Source organism: Hakea prostrata, chromosome 10 (assembly GCF_041222555.1).
Source record: "Hakea prostrata isolate BN-2017 chromosome 10, UWA_Hpros_2, whole genome shotgun sequence".
Lineage (NCBI taxonomy): Eukaryota > Viridiplantae > Streptophyta > Magnoliopsida > Proteales > Proteaceae > Hakea > Hakea prostrata.
In genome coordinates this window covers 29308387-29331837 of record NC_142609.1, presented here as the reverse complement: position 1 = coordinate 29331837, position 23451 = coordinate 29308387, and the positions used below count along the sequence as shown (strand labels likewise).

Genomic DNA, 23451 nt, shown 5'->3' with positions numbered 1-23451 from the left:
CATTAAATGTGATATGACATTTAATGAAACACGCAGAGACTATTGCCTGACGAAGAACCCAGTTAAAAACCAAGCCCTAGGGATCGACCGAACGCTTGGTCTGGGGGGCTCGTGATATGGAGAAAATATGATCGAACCGGGTTCATACTTGGTTTGATCCTCAACCCCGGTCGAGATAGAAGGAATTGACTCGCTCCCGAGAGAACCGGATCCGTAAGATGGCTTGCTGAGGAAGAAAACTTATTCAGCTACAAGCACGCCCTAATCCAACTTATGGATTAGGTTAATTACCCTAATGATGGCAGATTCAAATTGACGGCTGCTGCTAATCATTATCGAAGGGATAATCATCGCATAACCTGGAGGTTTTCTCAGGAGTCCTCTACTAGTCCAAACTAGTATAAGTCTTATCGCTGAACGGATCTAACTGTTAAGATCCAACGACTACCCGAAGAAGGCTCAAGTGCATCCAACGAAGGAGATTCGAAGGTACACTCTATATAAACCTCACTGCCATACGAGGTGAGGGACTCAGATTCATATACAGACTGGTAGACGTAAACTATCAGAGGCTTACGATCTAGATCACCTTTCCCAGTTCTTTATTCCTTAGCTCTGTGCTTCTAGCAGAGCCATTTGTGATTAAGTTCATCAACTGACTTAGCCTTCGGAGGTGGACTCCCGACCCCAGCGGTCGGGCCACGTTTGACGCTTTCGTTTTGCAGGTCATCACGAGGAGATCTAAGGGTTGAGCAGATTTTGGACGCATCAGGACTGTAATCTAGTACTAGGGGCGACGAAAAGAGAAGGGAAAGGAAGTTTAATGGGGCTGGGGTTTGGGATTTCCTATTGGGACTAGGTGGCTGTATTGCTGAGAAGGGGGAAACGGGAGGGGCCACAAATGCTAAGGGGGAAAGTTGGGGTTAATTGGAATTGAAGGGGAAGGGGTAGGGGTTAGTCGTGATGGGGTGGGGATGGTTTCCTAGGTCAAACAAGAGGGGAAGGGGCTGGGATGCTATGGTTGACTGGGGAGGCTTCTACAGTTTGTGCAAGAGAGGGGGAAGGGTGGAAAGACTGCTGTACCTGGAGATTGGAATGCTTGCTGGAATGGTTGCTTGGATGCTTGATGATCTCTTGAGAGCTTCTGAATTGAAGGAGATAAAAAAGAACTTGAAAGCTTTTTACTCAACCAATGCTCACCCATACAGGAGACCCTGATCCTCAAACAATCAATTCATTAATTCATCCAAGACAGAAAATAACAATGCATGAAGAGGCTACTTATAGCCTAAAATAACGGACTCTGACTCCAAGTGGGATCTCCTTACTAATAGGATCCCACTACATATTGGACTGGACTCTTATCCAAAACTCCTAACAGGTAAGGAATCTTATCTTATCTAAACTACTAAATTGGACTCCTTCAAAAACAACTTTATAATCAAACTGGACTGGACTCTATAAACAAATCCAAGCCTCACTCAAATTAACAATCTAGACTCCACGAATTTTTTTCTGGAAATAATAAAAATAAATTCAGAAATGAAATAAGGGCTAAAATGCCCAAAATACTCTTTAAAGAGGTTCGGCCAGCTTAAGGTGGCTTCTTGGAGCCATCTTTGGGGCCCCGCTTAGACTTTTGGCCAGGGTGGGTCCTTGCATTCACATCAGGGATTTTATGGATCTGTGATGGATGGTGTTTTCTTTCATATAATGAACTTTATCTTTTGAATTTTGTTTCGAACATTATGACTGGAACTTTATTTTGTGGGTTGGATGAACCGTATCCTAGATGATGCTTTTATTTTTCTTGTGATGAACTTTATCTTTTGGATGTTCATACTTTAAGACATTACAACATGAACTTTACCTTGTGGATTCTGTGAGTTATATGATGTATATTGTTGTAGGTATCTCCTTGATGTTGTAAAAAAAAAAAAAAAAAAAAAAAATGTGATGCAGTATCTGAACCCTCCCAGTCCAAGATTAAGTCCAAGACCAAGTGTAGGGCCAAAGGAGCCACCTAGGTTGCTGTCTGATTGCTTTATTTTCAGTGTTGATTACTTCGTTCCAGTTTCAATTGCTTTCTTCAGCTAGTCGATAGGTTAGTGGCAGAATTTACGACTCTATCCATATGAGGGGAATTGTTCATTTGCATTTTTCATTTTCATAAAACATATGTATGATTAGTTAGAGTTTAAGTCTGTCCTTGTACACATCAAATTAAAAGACATAGTAAAAATAGAATTCAGCTAGAATAGGGCTTGAAGTACAAGACCAATTAGGAAACCCAACGCCTAGGATGTATAAATAAGCCCCTCCACTTGATGGGGAGAGGCAGATTTGAATATTCAATGAAAGCTTCCTTTCAAGCACTTTGTGTGGGTTTTAATTATTGGTTTTGTCAATTAGTTTGAGGATCCAATTAGGAGTTCTGGTTATCAATAAGTTTGAAGATCCAAACCTTAGGAAGGTTTAGTGAAGTCCATTTCAGATCCTTGACAGTGGCTGTAGGAGACAGCCTTTGACCACCATCTTCAACAGAACTCCAGCTCCAACAAGGCTCTATTCAAAGTTCTGAACAGGTACTACTGAAAGCCCCCCCTAATCCCATCCTAACAGTTTTCAGTTGTTCTGTCAAAACTAGTGGAGGGAGGGGTGATGTTTCCTGAAGAGGATGGTGTTGGAGGGGATCGGCAGCTACTGAGTTTTCGGGTTTGGTGAGGAAGAAGAGGTGCCGAAGGGATGGGATGGGAGACAAGGATGGGTGCGATGGTAGGGGAAGAAGAGAGGGCTGGAGAGATCCAAGTTTTAGGGGTTTTGGGGAAAAGAATGCTGCAAGAGAGAAAGAGGGGGTAAACAGTTGGGGCTCTGAGGGACGAAAACTTATTGTCGTTGAGATCTTAAAGTAGATTAATTGCAAGAACAAAGCCACAAACCAGGCTACCACAGAATTTCCTCCTTAGAAAACCTCCAAACTCCACTCATTTCTCCTTCAATGAGTTTTCATTCAATGATAAACTGATTTGTTTACATGTATTGGGCTGTATTTATAGCCTACATTCAGGGACTCATACTTGGGCTGAACCTTGAAAGCAAAGCAAAACAAATAAAAACTTATAAAATGATGAGGACTCTTACTTCAATTAGGACTCTTCTTCATCTCATCCTAGAAGGATTCAAATTACATAGTAAGAGTAGGATTGGACTCCTAGTGAAATTTGGACAACAGTTGAGAGGAATCCTACTTTAAGTGGAACTCCCAAGTAGACTAGGACTCTTAACAAGGACTGATTTAAATAACAAAATAAAAATAGGACTAGACACTTGACAACTTTCTGCATCTAACAAGAGCAACTTGGACTGGACTAGGGGTACCCAAAATGACGAAAATGCCCTTGCTGTTGAAAAGTTGTCCCACCCTGCTGGGTTGGGTCGTTGGGTCTTCCGGGGGGGGGGGTCCTACATCAGGATTCAAAGATTGTGCTCACTGCCTCACTAAACATTGACAACTTTCGTGGTAGCATATGCTGGAGGTGGACGATAGTTGGGACAAATTTCGGCCTTCCACTCATGGATTCCTCTTCCATAGAATCAAATCTTCTCCACCAGCCTTTATAGAGGTTGAATGAGATCATTGTGAGAAATCTAAACATGGTTAGGGTCATTAGAACTACTCTCTTCCACCATGGCTCTTATAACAAGTAATGTAAAGCTAAGATCAAGGATGACTTAGCCCCAATCAAACCCACAAACAGAAAAGGTCAGGACTAAGATAGAATTGGAGATCCAAGGGGCATGGCCAAATCAGATTGTAGAGACTAGATCAGGTTTTGAATGAAGGACAGCAATAGTTCATACAGCAACAACTTCAACGTAGGCTTGAAAAAGAGAAGAATAAGGGATAAAAATGTTTCAGTTCTCTACGCTGGGTCCTCAACCATAGGTATTTAGCTCTCAACAGCAAGGTCCTCGCCCTTCTTACCACTCAAGCAAAGAGGCAAGATAATAAATTCAAAGCAAAGCTTCATTAGCAAGTTAATAAAAATTTGTGGGCGTACAACCTGTTACATATTTATAGTGCTATTAATTGCTCTTCAAGTTACAAAATAGTATAGAAACTATGACTGAGAATATTTTGCTGATCTGCTGAATATATAATAAAAAAATAGAAACTTACTTGAATCTAGGCTTTATTATCAGCCACATGCTTGAATCCTAAAATAGAAACTAACTTTTAGAAATTTAGGAACACTAAATAGAAATAGAAACTAAATGAATCACATGATGTCTTCTATCTTCAGTCTTCATAAAAGATCTTGACATAATCTATTCATGGGTCTCACAAAATCCTCAAATAATATCTTTCAAGGCCAACAAAGGTCTATGATACTGTTCATGTGAACAGTGTGTTGGCCTCTTTGTTGTCTTTTAGAAGACCAGCTGGGCTGATTTGACTTGGCCCAGTTGTCCCAGTGTAAACAAGTTCGATTCAGCCACTACATCTGGAGTCAATTTCTACAACTAGTAGACAATGAGAGGGGATAAACTCCAGATTGTTGGGGCAGGATTTTCTTGCATATTGCCTAGATGAAGGCAAATCTGTTCTTGTGGTATCCATTTGGGAGTCCCCCCCAAATTCCCCATCAAAATGTTTTTTCAATCTCTTGCAGCTGAACATGGCCTTTTCTGGTGAAAGAGAAGGTTTTCTTGTTTTAGAACTTGAGCTGGAGCTGTTTTCACTTGAGTAGCAATTATAGCTTGCCTTAATTCCTTAAGCTAGAAGTAGCTTTAAATCCAGACTTCTGAGTACTTAAAATTTTCTTTTGGTAAGTCAGACTTCTGTAATAAGCACAATGATGTATCCAGGGTTGGGCCCCCCCAGAATGGACCCAAGCCCAACCGTGAGGCAGGGAGGCCAATTCCATCTCAGGTGTAGAGTGGTCAATTCCTACCCCTGCATCGTGCTGTAATGAAGACTGAAATCTAGTAAATTAGTTTATTTAGAAGCCTTGAGAGTCAAATCAGTATTTATTTTCTTATTATAAACTTTCAATTGGAAAGAGTCATAAAGTTGTGTTATTTTAGGAAAGAATTGTTTCATTTTTAAGAAATTTTACTTTTTAGGATAACTTAAAGAGGAAGAATTCTTTCCTTTTTGAGTCTAGTTTGTTTGCAGTTTGGTTACTTAGATCTTAGATCTAATGGCTGAGATTGCATTAGATTCCTTTGGATAAGTGTTTCAGAGTCCAAGCTGTAATGGGACCCTAACAGCCAGGATATCCCAGTATGAGTTAGTTAGAGTCCTTTGTTTCAGGCTATAAATAGCCTTTCTATTGTAAGTTATTTTGGTGTTGATGAATGACGAGTTTGAGAATTTGACTTTGGGAAAGTCGTGGGATTCCTCTTGGAACGCTGCTGCGGCTATGATAGAGTGCTCTTGTTTCAAGTTTTGAGATTCCTTCATCATCTTCAGGCTCCTCTGTAGATTTTCCAGCAAGCTCACCACCATTCAAGTAAGTTAAGACCCCACCCCATCCCCTTCAGGTGCAGCTATTCCCCAATCCAAACCCTCACTACAGTAGTTCCTTTCCCCCTATTCTTCTTCCCCACGATTTCAGTCCTAACCCCACTAGGATTCCCTCAACCCCAGCCCCAAGACACACCTTTATACCTTCTATTGGATTGCCTAAGCCTATAGTACCTAGTCCTAATCTTAAAACCCCCAAAGCAGCTCTAATTCTGGTGTTCAGAATTTCTGCACTTCATCTACTTCCTTGAGAAGAGTTGCAGAATTTTTGAAGTTTCCAAGAAAACCCTAACCTTTCCAAACTTAATCCCCCTTTCTCTGAAACAATTTCTAACTTACAGATTAGTAGTATTACTAATTCTGACTTACCGAAACAGCAACCCTTGCTCCTTCCCAACCCTAGTCGAAACCGTAAATTTGCCCCTAAATTCCAATTCATATTTGAATTTCAAAATTCAGCAAAATTCAGACCTGTTTCACCAAACCCAAAAGCCTTATAAACCCTACAACCCTTAGCGAAGGCCTTCATAAGCCCTAGTTGAGTGCTGGTTCCATTCTAGAAGATCCTGATTGTCTAACCCAAAACCTGGGGTTACATCACACAGTTAAATATTCACGTTGTCTTTATTTTTCCCTTCTTCAACTTACATGTTGAGCGCTTGTGCATGTTTGTGGTGTATTGGTTAATGCTGTTCAAAATTATCCTTCTCGTTTTTATTGTTACACTAATACTATCATTATTATTTCTGTTATCTCATTATTTGTTCATGTATCTGGTGTAACCATTTGTTATTTAGAGAAGCCAAAGAATGCGTGTCTTGACATGTATTTTTGTGTGTGATTATTGCACAGATGAAATTTGTCCGCTTATTGTCAAGAACAGTTGATGGTGACTTATTCCGGCGCTGCCACCCGCCCTGGGTAGTCAGAACTTTCTGTACAAACATGCCATCCGGTTTGTCCTCTCTTACAAACATTGTTGTTCAAATTTTTGATCCATTAGTTAGAGTTTGTACATGGAAGTTACTGAATGAACCATTGTTATCTTAAATACAGATAAACTGAAAGGAAACTATTGAAGCAAGACATAGCTAAAAAGGGAAGCTGCCAAAGTACTATAACACAATCTATGCAAAATTAAATAAAAAATGCATTATTGATGGAGTTCTACAATCACTGGCCGCTATTAAACTGTAATAGGTACAGAGGTGGAGTAAATGAGTAGACTGGGTAAGAGGCTAAGGTTCGTAAGTCGAAGAGACACCCCATCAAACACTTCCTTAAGGATTTTTGTTTCTAATATTTATTTTGAGGCAAACCAACTTTAAGTTTACAAAAGTACTATTCACATTTTATTTCACATTTAATATGTATTAGTACTAGTTCATATAAAAATCACATTCTTTATAATGTATACGCATAAATGAGGTAGAGAAGTGTTCCTTTCAGTTGAACATTGGGATATGCAAATAATACACATATAATATGACTAACTAGTTGGACATGATATGCTATATCAAGCCTAGTATGTAGTAGCTAAGTGTTATATTACACATGCCATTTGTTTCGATCAGATTTTAAATTATTGGGTTTGGTAAAGTGGGAGGAGCTGTTATAGGAGTTGGAATTGGACACTCAGGTAGTTTTTTTTGAGGTTTTATTCTTATATAAATGCCATACATTAAATTATTTAAAGCCTACAGTCTAACCTTCAATAGCAGTAATCTTCGGACACACTGAGGTTCCGACCAACAGGTGGTTGTAGCAGCAATATAAAAAAAAATTAAATAAATAAATTAATTAATTTTATATATATATATATATATATATATTATTTTGCTAGGGTTATACAATGCCCTAGGAGACTGCAATCGATACAAGGCATGGTTAAGTTTACAAACCTTCCCATGAGTGCGTGTAGGAACAAATCTAGGTGGAATACCCATGTAGTCTTCTCCTTGTAGTTCTCCATTAAGGCAAGCATTTTTTGCCTCCAACTGTATTAGCTCTGATCTTGGCTTTAGGTGCAACAGTTTCCTAATAGTCAATTCCATAGGTTTTTGTGAATCCTCAAGCAATCAATATGGCTTTTTTAAGTATGCAAGTATCATTAACTTTATGCTTCACCACAGAGGCACATTTGCGCCCCATGGCTTTCTCACCTGTTGGAAGATGAGCTAGCTCCCAGTCCTTGCTCGTTCTCAAAGCTCTCATTTATTCATTCTTTGCCTCTTTCCAGTAAGAATGAGTTAGAACCTCGTGCCAATTGTTAGGAATGGATACATAGGATAATGAAGAAACAAATGTTTGTGAAATATGGGATAGAGAGTCATACACTACATTGGAGATTGGTTGTTGGTTGCATGTTCTACTTGACTTTATTAAGCAATTGGTCAATTAAAGGTAGGATCAACAGACTCACCAGAGAATGGAGCAACTGTTGATCTAGAACTGGTAGATACATTTGGTCACAAGAGACGATGATGGGCTTCAGAACTTGTTTTTTCCTTTCTTCCTTGTATGATCAAAGACCTTGAGCTAAGACTGTAATGAGGCTTGAGGTTGGTTGAACTATTAACTCTTGTTTCCAGTGAACTGAGGCAATTGTCCCTGTTACACCATGTTGAAGTAGTATTTCGTCACTGTAAATCTCCAAGGGAAGGACCCCCCCCCCCGCCCCCGGGTGGGGAAAAGATGGAATCGAGCAGTGGAAAGGTACTTGTAATTGAAAAACAAGGTTTATTGTAACAAACAGCTTGAGATCATAAGGTTGGTATAATTTGTAGCTTTTTGAGAAGCTAAATTTCCAAGAAAGATGCATTGTACCCAGTTGTCCATGAACATGATGATCACATGCAAAAGCAACATTTGCAAAGACTTTTGCTGGGGGTGGATCTGGAGTATTGTAAAGGTCAAGTAGCCAAGGAGGAGGTTGATGGGACAGCATTCATCTAGCATTTTTGTAGGCATTCGGTTAGTTAGATAAACAGTTAGAAGAATGTTGCCTTAGAAACCAGCGGGAACTTGCATAGAGAATGTTAGAGCATGAGCTACCTCGAGGTGAAGGTGCATATGCTCAGCTACTTCAATCAAGGCAAAGGTTACAAGTCTTGGCAGTAGGTCATGAGTCATGGCAAAAAAAAAAGCACTCGTGTCCTCTTTTTTTTAAGTAGCCATTTTATTTGGCATATATAGCAAATTAAAAATTATATAAATATACTAATTTGTTAAATGAATGTTAAAGAATCATACGAATACAAGTTATTCATTAAAAAAATAAGTAAATTAACAAACCATGTTTGTCATATTATCTTAGCATATAAACATGTTCATCTTAAAAATTTAAGCAGTTGAATAACTTCTTTTTCCATGAGACTTTTGTGTATTAGATAGAGCACAAAACCAGCTTTCCAACAGGCCCATAATTGCATAATCTTATTTATATTGGAGGAGTTACGTTCTTGTCAAACTTTGTTTTGATGTGTGTGATGCTATCATTATCGCTCTAAATAATTTTAAAAAAATAAAATAAAAATAGAAGTATGAATGTTTAACTATAGTATTTGTTTTTAGCAATGTTTTATCGTATTAAAATTTATGCAACTTTTAGTCTTGAGAAAAATCCACCATTAAAAAAATTAAATGTTTCAATTAAGAATAAACCAACTTTTTTGTAGAACTTTTTTCTTCTTTTTTTTTTTTTTGGGGGGGGGGGGGTGAGGTGGCTGTATTTGCTTATTTGTAAATAAGAAAGTGTATTTGATTTACTTGAATGATACCATGTACATTGAGATATGATTGTAAAGCAGGTTGTTACTTTGTGATAGTGTGAACTTCTAGTCTTAGCATTAAGCTGGGTTTATGAAACAACTTTTATTGGAAAATATCATTCTTTTGATGAGGCAAATACAGATTAGTGGTATGACTGATCTTGATTTTTGATTTGTTTTCATGAAATAGTCAACAAATAAAAGAGGTGATATAAAGGATGATGTTTCCCAAAGAGTTAAATTATGGTGGATGAAGTGAAAGGTGCATTCGACGTTTTGTGCGATCGACGTATTCCATTAATTAAAGTTTAAAGGGAAATTCTATAGGACTGTCGTTCGACCAGCTATGATATACAGTGCAAAGTGTTGGGTTGTTAAAAAGAATTATATAGAGAAACTCAATGTAGCAGAAATGAGGATGCTAAAATGGATGAGTGGCAAAACTAGGAAGGATAAGATAATGAATGATCATATTAGAGTTTGTCTGGGAGTTGCTCCCATAAGTGATAAGCTTCAAGAAAGTCGTTTAAGGTGGCACAACCACGTTCAACGGAGACCTATAAATGCCTCTTGTACGGAGAAGTGATATAATCCCAATTAAAGGAACTAGAGAGCTAGGGACAGATCTAAGATAACCTTAAGAGAAGCGGTGAGAAAGGATATGCATAGCTTAGGCTTTTTATCTAGCATGACCTCAAACAGAACTAATTGGAAGGCAAGAATCCATGTAGCCGACCCCATTTAGTTGGGACAAGGCTTATTGTTGTTGTTGTATTTGTTTTCATGAAATAGTCAACAAATAAATATTTGATCAAAAGATTCAAATTTTTTGGGTTGAATTATGTTAAATATTTCAAGAATATGAAAGTTACTTGCCACATTTCACAAATAAATGTACTTATTAGAATTTCCCCCACACTTTTCTTTGCTAGTTCTCAAGCAAAGCAAAAATAAAGAATTGAAAAAATAAGGGATAAAAAATCCCAACTATTGTAGGAATCATGGTTACACTTAACATGTGCAGCAAACCTTAACCCACAAGGCTACCCCTAGAGGACGAGTCGTATCTTGTGGGTGTTTGTAGTGAATATACACCCAAAATTCTAATTTAGCTCAAAACTAAATAATGTAGGTTTCAACTTTGACAATAGGTAAGCATACACTCACAGTCCGTAACTATGACAATTCTTGACAATTCTCCTCAACTGGTTTTGCTTTAACTTTATTGCCCCTTTATTCTTAAGACCAAGCATATATTGAATAAGAGTCTCACCTTATATCTTTCAAGTATAACCTCTCTTTAGGCAAAACCACTTGTAGAGTAAATGGGACCAAGGACTAAGGCTTTGGAGTGTTTTTTACCGAAGAGTTTCAATAAGGCATTAACGACACTCATATGTATTTATATATTTTTCATACCATTCTTCTCTTTTTTTTTTTCTTTTTTTTTTTTCTTTTTTCTTTTTGAGTAGTGAACTCCACTACGGCTGGCCTGAATAACATGATGAAGCAAACACCAAAACCCAACTTACTTTATTGTTTCGCTTTTATGTATACACTCACATTGACAGTGATGCTAGAGTTCTTTTCAATAATCTCCTTCCTAGGGATTTCAATGAAGTCACCGCCATAGTTGTCACGGCGACGAGGCGATGCAAGGCGGTTTAGGCTAATTGAGGCGATGAATCGACGAGGCGCCCTCCGAGGCGCTTTTGAGGCAGTTTTTTAAGTGAAATTTTTAGTGTACATCTCATTCACTCTAAATCTATCATATCTTATATAATAAAAAAATTAATATCAGACTACCTCAAGTCATCCAACATACTACAAACCACACATAATAGGTCCTAAATAAGAAGTCGCAAGAAAAAAGGAAGAGAAGAAGTTGCTTGTCACTGACCACTGCTTGCCAGAGTGTCGCTGCGGGAATGGAAGAGAAGAAGAGAGGAAGAGAGAAAGAGATTAGGGATTAGAGTGAGAGTGAGAGTGTGAGACTTGAGTTAAGAACTTAATCTCTTTCAATTTTGTTTGTTTTTATTTTTATTTTAACATTTGATCACATGTAGCGTCATTATACATATGCATATAGATTCAAACAATAGATACTTTACAATCGGAATCTAATAAATATTTCAATATATGCCTTCAATTAGGCATCTTTCTCGTGATTTAAAAAAGAAAGAAAAAAAAGCAGACGCCTTATTGCCTAAAAATAAGGCGACGCCAATTTGAGGCACTCCAAAGGAGCCCAGACACCGAGGCGACGATTAAGCGACGCCTTGACAACTATGGTCACCACGATTCCTAAGTTAGAGTACCTTGTACAATTCTGTGGAATTTTATTTTTACTTTCTACTCTTTTTATTTTATTGTTATTTCTTTTCTTTTCTTCTCTGTGTCATGCCATTGGTCTCAACTCCTAATCGAAGGATCAAGAACCCACAAGACCCACAGATGGTCCAACACCTCTAATTTAACATGGGTTGGACCCCCCCCCCCCACAAAAAAAAAAAAAAAAAAAAGGCCCCAAAAACCAGACCGAAAAAAAGGCACTTAGGCTTGCCGAATACACCAGGGGTATTTTGGTCATTTTTCAAGCCCCCTTTTGGGGCTCAATATGGATTTTGATAGAATCCCTTCAATCCAATGGTCATGGATCCAATTTTGGTTTTTTTGTTTGGGTTAGTGTTTGAGAGTTATAGCTTTTTTTTTTTGGTTGTGTTGAGTTGGTTGTGGATAAGATTCCTTATCTCAAGGGGATCTTTAGAGGTTGTTTTCTATTTAGAAATTGTTAAAGAGTCCAGTTTGATTTAAAGTTGTTTTTTTAGTTAGATAAGATTCCTTATCTTGTTTGTTAGGAGGGTTTTGGATAAGAGTCCAGTCCAATATGTAATGGGATCCTATCAGTTAAGGAGATCCCAATTGGAGTCGGAGTCTGTTATCTTTGTCTATAAATAGCCTTTTTCTGCATTGTAATTGGCAGATTGATTGATGAATAAAATTGTGATTTGAAGAATGGACATGAGAGAAGTCGTGGGATCCTGAGATGGGTAACCTGCGGCTGGGTATTTGCCATTGTCTTCTGCAGTTTTGAAAGTTCTTTATTCTTTTTGAAGCTTTGAACTCTATTCTGCAACTTCCAGCAAGTTTCTACAAGCTACAGCCATCAAATGACAGCTCCAGATCAGCTCCAGGTTAATCCAGTCACCTCCCAACCCCATTAGAGCCCCTTTCCAACCCCTTCCTCTTCTTCTAGGCCACCTGCAAGTTTCTTTTATTTTTCCAGAATTTTCTGGGATTTTTGGACCTTTTTCTGGACGCAAAATTTGAGGACAGATCTATGGATCTGGCCCAAACATTAGGAGTATCCTTCCCCTAACCCTAGTAACCTTCCCTTCTAGCTTCAGCCCAATCGGACTAAACCCTAAACCTAATTCAATTTGAATTTCAAGTCAGAAATTTCAAATTACGAGAAATTTCAAATTACGGTAACTGCAGGCCTAATTCCCTGTTACAGCAAGGTTCCCTAAAGCCTCAAAATACCTTATAACCTCTGAACCACCTTCCCCTTCTGCTGGAAATCTTGGGCTACGTGAAAAATTCCAGGGAATTTAACAAATCACCCCCTGCCCTAGATTTGGGGTTTCGTCAACCTCAAGTTGAGGGCCTCTTATTTTTCTAAGGGAAGTTTCATCTCAAGATACATACAATTTACATTCCTCTGAACATGGTTTTTATGTGTGAGCGCTCGATGGATACCAAAATCACTCTTTTTGTTATCACATCATAGCACTAGAAAGGGTATGTATATCAACCAAAAGCCAAAATCTAAATCTAAAAAAAAAACTTAAGTTTCTCCCCCCCCCCCCCAACAGTTAATTGATGCAATGCCCTCAATACATGAAGAAAAAGAAAAACAAGGACAAAGTGAAGGAGGGTTATACCTTTTAGTCACCAGTGTAAACAAGCTTATAGAGATGCATAATCTCTACACTATCACCCCTTGGCATCTCATTTAATGGCTTCGGTCGATGACTATTTACTTTAAAAGTTACTGTAGTGGTAGGATCCATAATCTTTATAGCAACATGGGGATACACAACCTACACAATATAAGGACCCTCCCTGCAAGAGTAAGTTTTCCTGGAAATAAGTGCAATCTAGAATTGTAAAGTAAAACTTTTTCACCAGGTACGAAAGATTTTCCAAGGATGTGCTTATCATGATAAACTTAGTCCTTTCTTTAGAAATCTTAGAGTTGTCATAAGCATCATACCTTAATTCTTTCAACTGAAAGATGACAGGCTTTACCATACACCAAATGGTAAGGGGAAGTAGGTAAGTAGGGAATTTTCCTTACAAAGATTGAAACAATGATTCCAAGGCCGTAAGGTTGTTGTATAACTTGGTATTGTATAGGTTGACAGCATGGGAATTCATATTGTCTTCATAGCCACCTACAATTGAATCCTAAGGATTCTACAATAGAGTAAGGACTATTATACGTTTTTATTTATACTCTAGTTAAAAGTAATATCTTTGAATTTTATTTTATTTGTTTATATCTAATTAAAAAAAATAAAAACCACTTTGATTTGCCTAAATTGAGAAAAACCAAATAGATAATTCCTCCTGAGAAATCTCTTAGTTTGCAAAAACTTTGTTCTGAAATTAAAACAATCACAAACACACGGTATTGTGTAGCTACGAGTCAAATTCAGGGAGATATACCACTTAGTTCTAATATTTCAAGGAAATGTGAGAGTAAGAATGGGTTTTTTTTTTCTTTTTTCCCCGACTAATTTAACTAAGCTAATGGTCCTAAACATGCATCTAACGAAATTTGAATTGGGAAATAAAATAAAAATGCCTAACCATTCATCATTTGAAAAAAAAAAGTGCATAAGTAAATAAAGACGGGAATAATTGGATCACAATAGATTAAAAAAAATAAAAAGGCAAGTGATTCAAGTTTCAGCTCAGGATCGAGGTAGCAGAGTGCAACTAGATGCGTTTGATTGTGAACCCTTTGTCGTAGTTTACAGTCCATTGATTAGGGGAAGAAGTGTAAAATAAAAATTGCGAAAAGGAGATGATAGAACAATTAATAAACATAAGAACAAATGAAAACGGAACCTTAGCCAAAGAGAGGCACGATTGTAGGCATCTTTGATCAAAGATCCATGGGGGAAGGGAAACAATAATAAAATGTTGAAAATAAATTCCTAATCTTTAAGAATAGAAAGGGTAGATAGAAGCAGGAGAGACGACTAATGAATGTTTGAATAATGAAAAAAATTGATCGATTCCAAATTTAACCAATCCTAGCAATCTGATTTGGGTTAAACCAAATCTGAAATTGCTAAACCAGAGAAAGACGAAGCCCATGAAGAAACTTGAATTTGCATTGATCACAACTAATGGTTACATTGACATAAATAAAAAGAAGTAAACAATTAAAAGAAAACTAATTGCGTTAAAGAGATTCCATGTTTTTGAACCTAAACATGAAGTCTAATAATTGAAACCCACAAAACAGCAGAGAAGAAGAAGACCTAAGAAAACTAAGAAGTGATTGTGAAATTTGAGAGGTATATTTATAGGGAGTTGGTGGAGGGGGTGAAAATATGGAAAGAAATATAATAATAAGAATAATGCTAAATCAAAGAAAGAAATAGTGTAATTAATACACAATGAAGGAGAAATGGAAATGGAAATGGAAGGAGAGAGAAGAAAGGAGATAAAAGAGGAAAAATAAAAAAGAATATATTTTAGTGAAATTAAATTTGTGAGAGATGAATGTGTGAGAGAGAGAGAGAGAGAGAGAGAGAGAGAGAGAGAGAGAGAGAGAGAAGAAAAGAAATTATGAGCCAATTAATGGAGAATAAAATAGAGGATTTATAAAATTTAGGATAGTATGGAATATTGGGAGGTGAACTCATATGAGGGAAGAAGATCCTAATATTTGATTGCTTTGTGGGCCTTATATGTACACTTAGAATTTTTTTCTTCTCGGAAAAAAAAAAACTAAGCCCTTGACCATAAATAATTTCCTTGGAATGATTGATCTGGCCCACTTGCATTTCGATCCAATTTGGCCCATCATGCTCAAAATTGGGCCCTTTCCACATTAGCAAAATTAAACTGGTCCACTTTACATGTAAAATTGTATGTATCATACCTGAAAATCCCGAATAGTCTCCAAGCTCCCAAGAACTCCTAAAATTTGCACTTCAACAAAAACCCAAGGTAGGTTTATTCTAAATGTAAAATGCATGATTTATGTCATAAGATTTTACACTAAATGTGCTCATCAATATGACATTGTGCAAAAGGACACTAAGCATATAATATCAGGGCTTTAGAGAGAGTTTACTGGAATTGAAGAATGTCCTTCAAATCCTGAGAGAGAGTGGAAGACAGATTGAGAAGTAGGAATAGGGTTTTTCAATTGGTCAATGACCAAGAGGAGGAGGACGCTTTTCTTTTGCTTTTAGTTTCTACAATGAAATTGTCGATGTTGCCCATATTTTTAATTTATCCAATCACATGTTAACCAAGGAGTAGCATGAAAATAAGGTGGATGTGATTTTGAATGCAAAATTGGAAGGGTTGTCATATTTTTAAAATCTTCTCTTTCAGTTTGATATCTATTTCCTTGAATGGTGCAGAAATTAAAAATGCTATACAGAATAGAAATCACCCCCTGAAATTGAAACAGAAATCATACCAAAACAGCCCTTATCTTGAATATTTGATTGATTTCTTTTTCCTAACCTGTATGTTTGATCTTTGTATAGATACAGAAAACAATGATAGCAAAAGTAACAACTCCGTTGAGTCCGCTGATGATTTTGAGCGACGGATATTTGGAGGCTTTTCACAAAGTAGCCCAAATACTGATTCATTTTATCAGATGCTTGATGGGCTAGAGAAAGCTCGTGGAAGATCTGGTTCTGGTTCTAGGCAAAATGTTGGCAGTGGTTCCCACCTGTTGGATGGTCTGGATGAGACTTTCAATACATCATTGTCTGATGGGATGGATGGAAAGCTGAAGAAGGCTGCAACATACTTTGAGTTTGACCATGAGGAGATAGCTAAAGAGGATTATGCATTCAGACCAGATGTGTCCTTTCTTCCTGGGATGACATATACTACAAAGGTATGAAATAAATAACCTCGAAAGTTATTAATTAGAGCAGCCAAGCCCCTACTTCGAGTCCCAACAGAAAATATACTTTCCCATTTGTTATACAGATTAACATTTATAGTATTGAGGCATGAGCTTTTACTACTAGGATAATATTTCCAAAATAGCTCTTATTGTGAATGTGCAACTATGACTCTTCCTCTCTTTCCTGACACCCAATTTTCTTTTTTCCCTTGTGTATGTGCTCGGTACCTTATTTAGTATGTTGTTTTTCATATCATTGCAGGATCTGGATCTTACAAAGCCAGCTGTACGTAAATCCAATAAAAGAGCTGAGTTTGAAGTAACAACTGAAGAAGTTCTCAGAAAAGCTGATTTTCGGGTGAGCCTTTTCCAGTTTCCTTTATTCGATGCATTGCTTGATAATTCATTAGAACGTATGCGGTGACTTTATGCTTCACCAGAAATGAGGCTAGTATCGTTCATAAATCCTACATTATCACACATTTGCGCCGCTATTTGTCAAAGACATGAAGTTACTCTGCAGTGTAATACACATAAAGTGAGTTACAACATCTTTAATGCCTCTGTACTCCGGTTTTTGAGTGGTTGATTGACCTGAATTAATTCAATTCTTGGCTTGACATATGGGACATATGTAGCCTCGTATGATTGACTGTTGACACCCTCCACCCTTAAGAGTAATTTATTAAGTTTTCTGGCCATTCACCTTTTTTGCTTGGATTTCCATGTTACTCTGGATTATTAACTTTGAATTTTTTGGTTGTGAACTTCAATTTATGCTGCATCCAAGATGCCTAAGGCTGCGTTTGTTTGCTGGAATAAAGGTGGGGTGGGAAAAAAGGGGTGGGAAAATTCTTGAAAAATGTGTAGATTTTTTACTTTTCCCTTAAATCCCAAAATGCTAGTTTGTTTGGTTGCTTGGGGTGGGAAAGTGAGAGACAAGTTTCCTTGATTCAAGGAAACTTGTCTGCTTATGTGGCAGCCCAACTTTCCCACCCCATGCCATTTTAAAACCCCACATATTTGGTGGGACTTTGTGGGAAAGTTGGGAAAAGTAAAAAGTGGGACCCACCCCTATCACTTTTCCACAAAACCCTTTCCTTCCCTTTTCTACTCCCTCACCCCACTACACATGGGACCCACATGTTTTTTTTTCCCACCCCTTTTTTCCCACCCCACCTTTGCAAACAAACGCAGCCTAACTATTTAAACTTTCTGAATCAATTGACACCTCAACATTGTATTATGGGAATTATGTAGACTTTGCATGTCATAATAATCAAGAATTCAAACTAAACTGATTTAGTTGGACAAGGAGATCAAGAAAGGGAAACTGAGAACAAGAAAAGAATCCAAGACGTTATTAGGGCAATCTTGGATCAAATAGTAGAGAAGTCTAGACGCTGACCCTCCACCCACATGGAGAAGAAAATTTCCAATCCACTTGGTTGGATGCTTAACACGTGTTCAATCTAAAAATAAAATCCTCTTCTTTAAGGAAATTCCGAAAATGTAGGAATCAAAATCTTCTCGCTCATTTCCTAATAAAAGTGGATTTTTTTTAGACTAGACACCTGTCAAGCATCCAGCCATGTGGATTGAAAATTTTTCTCTCCATGTGGGTAGAGGATCCATACTCATAAGTCTATGGTAGAGATACAATCCAAAGTGAAATAATGAAATTGTTTTGATTTTGTATAGATGTTGGTCTGTAATTTCTGTTGGTTGTGCTCGGCATGGGCTTCACTAAATTGTCACAAAGATCAGGTCCAAAGGGAACCCAAATTATATATTCTATATTTAATTATAGTAATAATTGGTTAATTATCTTTGTCCCTTTAAAGGATCGAATTGTTCTTTTTCTTTTTGGGGATAACAACAACAATAACAACAACAATAAGCCTTGTCCCAACTAAATGGGGTCGGCTACATGGATTCTTGCCTTCCAATCAGTTCTGTTCGAGGCTATGCTAGATACTAGGCCTGAGCTATTCATATCCTTTCTCACCACTTCTCTTAAGGTTATCTTAAGTCTACCCCTAGCTCTTCTAGTTTCTTCAATCTGGATTATATCACTTCTCCGTACAATGGCATTTATAAGTCTTCGTTGAACGTGGCCGTGCCACCTCAAACGACTTTCTCGAAGATTATCACTTATGGGAGCAACTTCCAAACCAACTCTAATATGATCATTCCTTATCTTATCCATCCTAGTTTTGCCACTCATCCATCTTAGCATCCTCATTTCTGCTACACTGAGTTTATCTATATGATTCTTTTAACAGCCCAACACTTTGCACCGTACATCATAGCTGGTCGAACAACAGTCGTATAAAATTTTCCTTTAAGCTTTAATGGAATACGCCGATCACACAAGACCCCAGACGCATCTCTCCACTTCATCCACCCTATTTTAATTCTTTGGGAAACACCATCCTCTAAATCACCTCTTTTACTTATGATTGAACCTAGGTACCCTGAAACATTCACTCGAGGAGTTTCTTTATCATCAAGTATCACCGCCTCATCGTCTACCCGATCATAACTAAAGTTACAAACTAGATATTTTGTTTTCGTTCTACTTAGTTTAAAGCCTTTTGATTCCAAAGCTGCTCTCCATGATTCTAATTTGGTATTAATCCCCACTCGAGTCTCATCAATCAACACAATATCATCAGCAAAAAGCATACACCAAGGAACCTCATCTTGAATGTCTTTGGTTAATTCATCCATTACAAGTGCAAAAAGATATGGGGCTTAAAGTTGATTCTTGATGTAGCCCAACTGTAATTGGAAGTCAACTTTCAATTTTGCATAAATTAGAATCTGATGTACCCAGGTCTCAAATCACGTTATCATTAGGTGATTACCTCATATCAATTATCTATTGAATCAACTGAATTAATCAACCTATAAACCCTAACCTAGTCAAGCCAACCGATAGTGATTTAACAAGAAATTGGAAGCAAGAAGAAGAAGAAGACACAGGTGTTTGATGACGGAGTTCGGCTCTTGAGCCTACGTCTCCGGGACTCGAGTGTGAATCCAATCCACTATAGGTTTGGGTGATTACAAACTAAAGAAGAAGAACAGCAAGGAACATATAACCTGTAATACAATGTCTCTGGTTCTCATAAGACCATCGAACGATCGCCTTGCTCATACGATCAGAAGCCCTATCTTTCCATGATCAACAACCACCTAGAACCATAGGTACAGAAGATCGAAGACGAACGCCATGAACGAAAAACTCAAGAAGCTTCAAGAACCCGTAGCAGAGAGCAAACCAAAATCAGAAAGACGAGTTGCATAACTCGTGCGAACCAAAAAACCCCAGCCCTAATATAATAAGGCTTGAACCACATGAACCAAAAGAAACCGGTTCGGTTCAATCACTAATAATAATACAAGATTACCAGATTACCCCAACATTCTCCCCCTTAATCTGTATCCCCAAAGAACTAGCTATAGTGAATTGGATGCGACCGTCATCGTCCACGTATACCTGCACACACAAGACAAAAGAAAAACATAGTACAAAACAAATAAAGAATATGCAAAATACCTAGACACACTAACCATGCAACACTAATGACTCCATGCAGATATACCATGCAACAGACTGCACCAGGTAGAGAAAACCCTAAACATAACTCATAACTCATAACTCACTCATACAACAATGAAGAGCAAACATGCACACACCAGGCATATATCCCAAAACTGAGATAAACAGAATAAGAGTTATAAAAATTTGGACAGCATCTCCCCTAAAACTGCAACATATGCAAACCTAATAAACAAACACAAACATACCTGGACATCACCACACCATAGATAAATGGAAAAACAAGTATACAATCTCCACAAAAGATAATAACCCACCACATAGACTTACTCATGCCAACACAAGCATAATAAATATATGAATTAAAACAAGTAAGACTTTAAACAAGAGACTTGTATAAATTTCAAGAAATCCATGGTGATATCCAAAACCAACCTAGATTAACAGAACCTCACAACATCAACAGATGAACAACATGGATCCTGACATAATTGTCAATGTCAATACAGCCCATAAATCTACAAATGCTTACAATATAAGCCAAGTCAAGTCTAAAACATATCATATGATACATAAGAGAACTTAACCAACTAGAGAAAAGAGATTTAAACAATTCAAATATATAAAACATAACAAGTAAGCATAAATCTCTCCCCCTCAATCAGTAGATTCCAAAACTTAGGAAATTCCTAACAAATCCATGTATTTTCATTTCAAATTCTGATTTTAAAACCTTCCCCAAGGAATACAATCATGCAATCAATATGTAAATCACATAGATGCAGATATAAGACATAGAAAATGAAATGAGAAACTAGAGGCAACTGTCAACCTAAAAATGCAAATACAATGCAAAAACTCAACCATCAAGTCTTATATATCAATGCCAAGGGTATTCAAATGAAATCACAACAGAATTCATTAACAAGTCATATTTCCAAACTTAGTTGTTAAAATGCCTAAAGAAGTTGCAAATCTTTCTTTCTTCCTCACTAAAGTAAAGAAAGACAACAAGTATCCAATTACCCATTAAAATAATGAAGAGAGTAACTCAGGATAGCAAACATTCTAATAGCCTTACATTTAACCAACAAGATGAAAATATTCTAAACAAACCCAAATAGGCAATAACACTCCTCAATCCATCACTGGCTTACTACCACAAAAAACTACTCAGACCAAGACCTCTTCACCCACTCACTACATATGACGGGTACAAGTCACAACTAGACACATCTAGGTCACCTAGAGTAGAAACCAAACCAGAGATAAAAGAAGTAAACTCAATAAGACTTGACAACTCTGACCAACAAGACCAGACTCAATAACCACATAAAAATATAAATGCAAACAAGACATAACCTAACCAATAAAACTGGTGCAAGTCATCTTACCAGACAACTCAATAAATCTGACAATAACTACTCCCAAATCAAAATCATACAAGCTGACAAACCATATCCCCTGAATCTCATGTGAACCCCAACCTGTGAGGACACACCCTCTTGACAACACCTATGTCAAGACCAGCACCAATGCTGAACTGGAGAACAAACATCTCCCCCTGGAGACCAACCTCTCCAAACACTTGACAACACTGTGTCAAAAACTAGCACTCATGCTACACATGGAGACTATACCTCTCCAAAAAACCAGGGATATATCTAATGCTATACCAAGTGAAATAGGAATCCTCATGTGTAACCAACTGTAATAAACAGTCTCAACACCACCTATTACCACTCTAGCATTACAAAAAACAGTCAGACAAGTATACCAATGCCAATAAAAGCATCCATGAGAGTACAAAACAACAACAAATACATAACATGCCATTACTATCATAATTGGTCAAGAATTCTCACACAACAAGGTATATCTTAACCAATAGAAAAACAGGCATAAAACATGTTGTCTCAGATTTATGAAAAAATAAACAACTTCCTTACACAAGCATATCACCTTAAAAATAAATAGACCACCTCCTTTTAACAAAGGAACAAAATAGGATAAACCAAAGTGTGCACCCAATGGAAACCCAAACAACCAGGTCTTAAAACAAGGTTTATGCTAACACAGAAAGCACCTAGGTCATCAAAGGACCTCAAACATGTTTATTTCACCAGAATTAGGCACATTATTATTAGTTGTCTCATTTTCTTGCAGTTTTCTCTTATATGCAAAACAATCTTTCTTAAAATGTCCTACTTTCTTACAAAAGAAGCATCTCTTGAGGTTTACATCAGACTTGTTGTTCCCATTATTATTCTTATTGTTATTCTCATGACTTTCAAATACTTTTCCCTTCCCTTTGGGTCTCCTTTGTTTGTAAGAGCCTTTACCCTTAACAAACAGATTCTCCCCACTGCCCTTAGTCATACCAGAAGCCAATAGTTCAGACTCCCTATTCTTTAAGGCATCAATTAGTTGTTCTAGGGAAATGTTTTGACAAGCATACTTGATTGAGTTCTTAACAACAAGATAATCATTATGAAGTGAATTCAATAGGATAATAGACAAGTCCTGATTTTCCAATTTAGTCTTCTCACCTGTATTGGCTAAGTCTTGAATAAGCTTCTTAAATATATCTAGGTTCTTGTCAAGGGTAGTTGTAGGGTCCATCTTAAACCCATACAACCTCTCCTTCAAATAAATTTTGTTACCTAGATTCTTCTTCTGGTATATCTGCTCAAGCTTGTTCCAGACTTTTATAGGGGTGTTGTCTTCATCATCAAGACACCTGATGACCCCATCTGTGATGTTCCAGAGCATGCATCCAATTGCATTCTCCATCACTTCAGTCCTCAAGACTGGATCAATACTTTCAAAGAAAGTATCTGGGTCATCTATTGATCTTAGGAGTTTCTGTTGTGCCATTAAAGCTCGAACCTTCCTCTTCCAAATCCCAAAGTCCCCTGTCCCATCAAACTTCTCAATGTCTACCCTGGAACCCCCCATAGGAGTATCCACACTTAGGTAACTAGGACTCAACCCTAGACCCTCTCGCTCCAGTAGAGCCTGTGGTAACTACACTAACCACACTGGGAGGAGTGCCCTCCCCTGGTAGACCAAATCCCTTACTTAACTCCACTTTGAAGCAGATAAATCACACACAATCAGTATATATTGGAATTAAATCACAATACTGATATAAACAATTCTGAAAAAATATAATAAACAGAATTAATCAATCACAATTTTATTATCTACTCATATACATGTGTCAGCAGTATTTAATCAAACATTTATTAACTCAATAGGCCAATATAAACCAAATAAAGTGCCTAAGTTATCAATTGAGATCACTACTGCAGTCTTGTATAAAATTCTAGCAGAAATTATATAACCAGTGATCAATTAACAGTTAATAAAAACAGAATAAATCTCATACATAGATTATCACAATTAC

General features: G+C 37.3%; 1 protein-coding gene across 1 annotated transcript in view; it reads left to right on the top strand.

Moving 5' to 3' along the window:
* Positions 1–23451, top strand: part of LOC149002433 (uncharacterized) — a 57750-nt gene that overhangs the window by 17201 nt on the left and 17098 nt on the right. The window contains exons 2-4 of the mRNA XM_089136616.1: positions 6383–6485; positions 16101–16462; positions 16737–16832. Of these exons, the coding sequence (XP_088992742.1) occupies positions 6383–6485; positions 16101–16462; positions 16737–16832 (561 nt within the window). The remainder of the gene's footprint in view (positions 1–6382; positions 6486–16100; positions 16463–16736; positions 16833–23451) is intronic.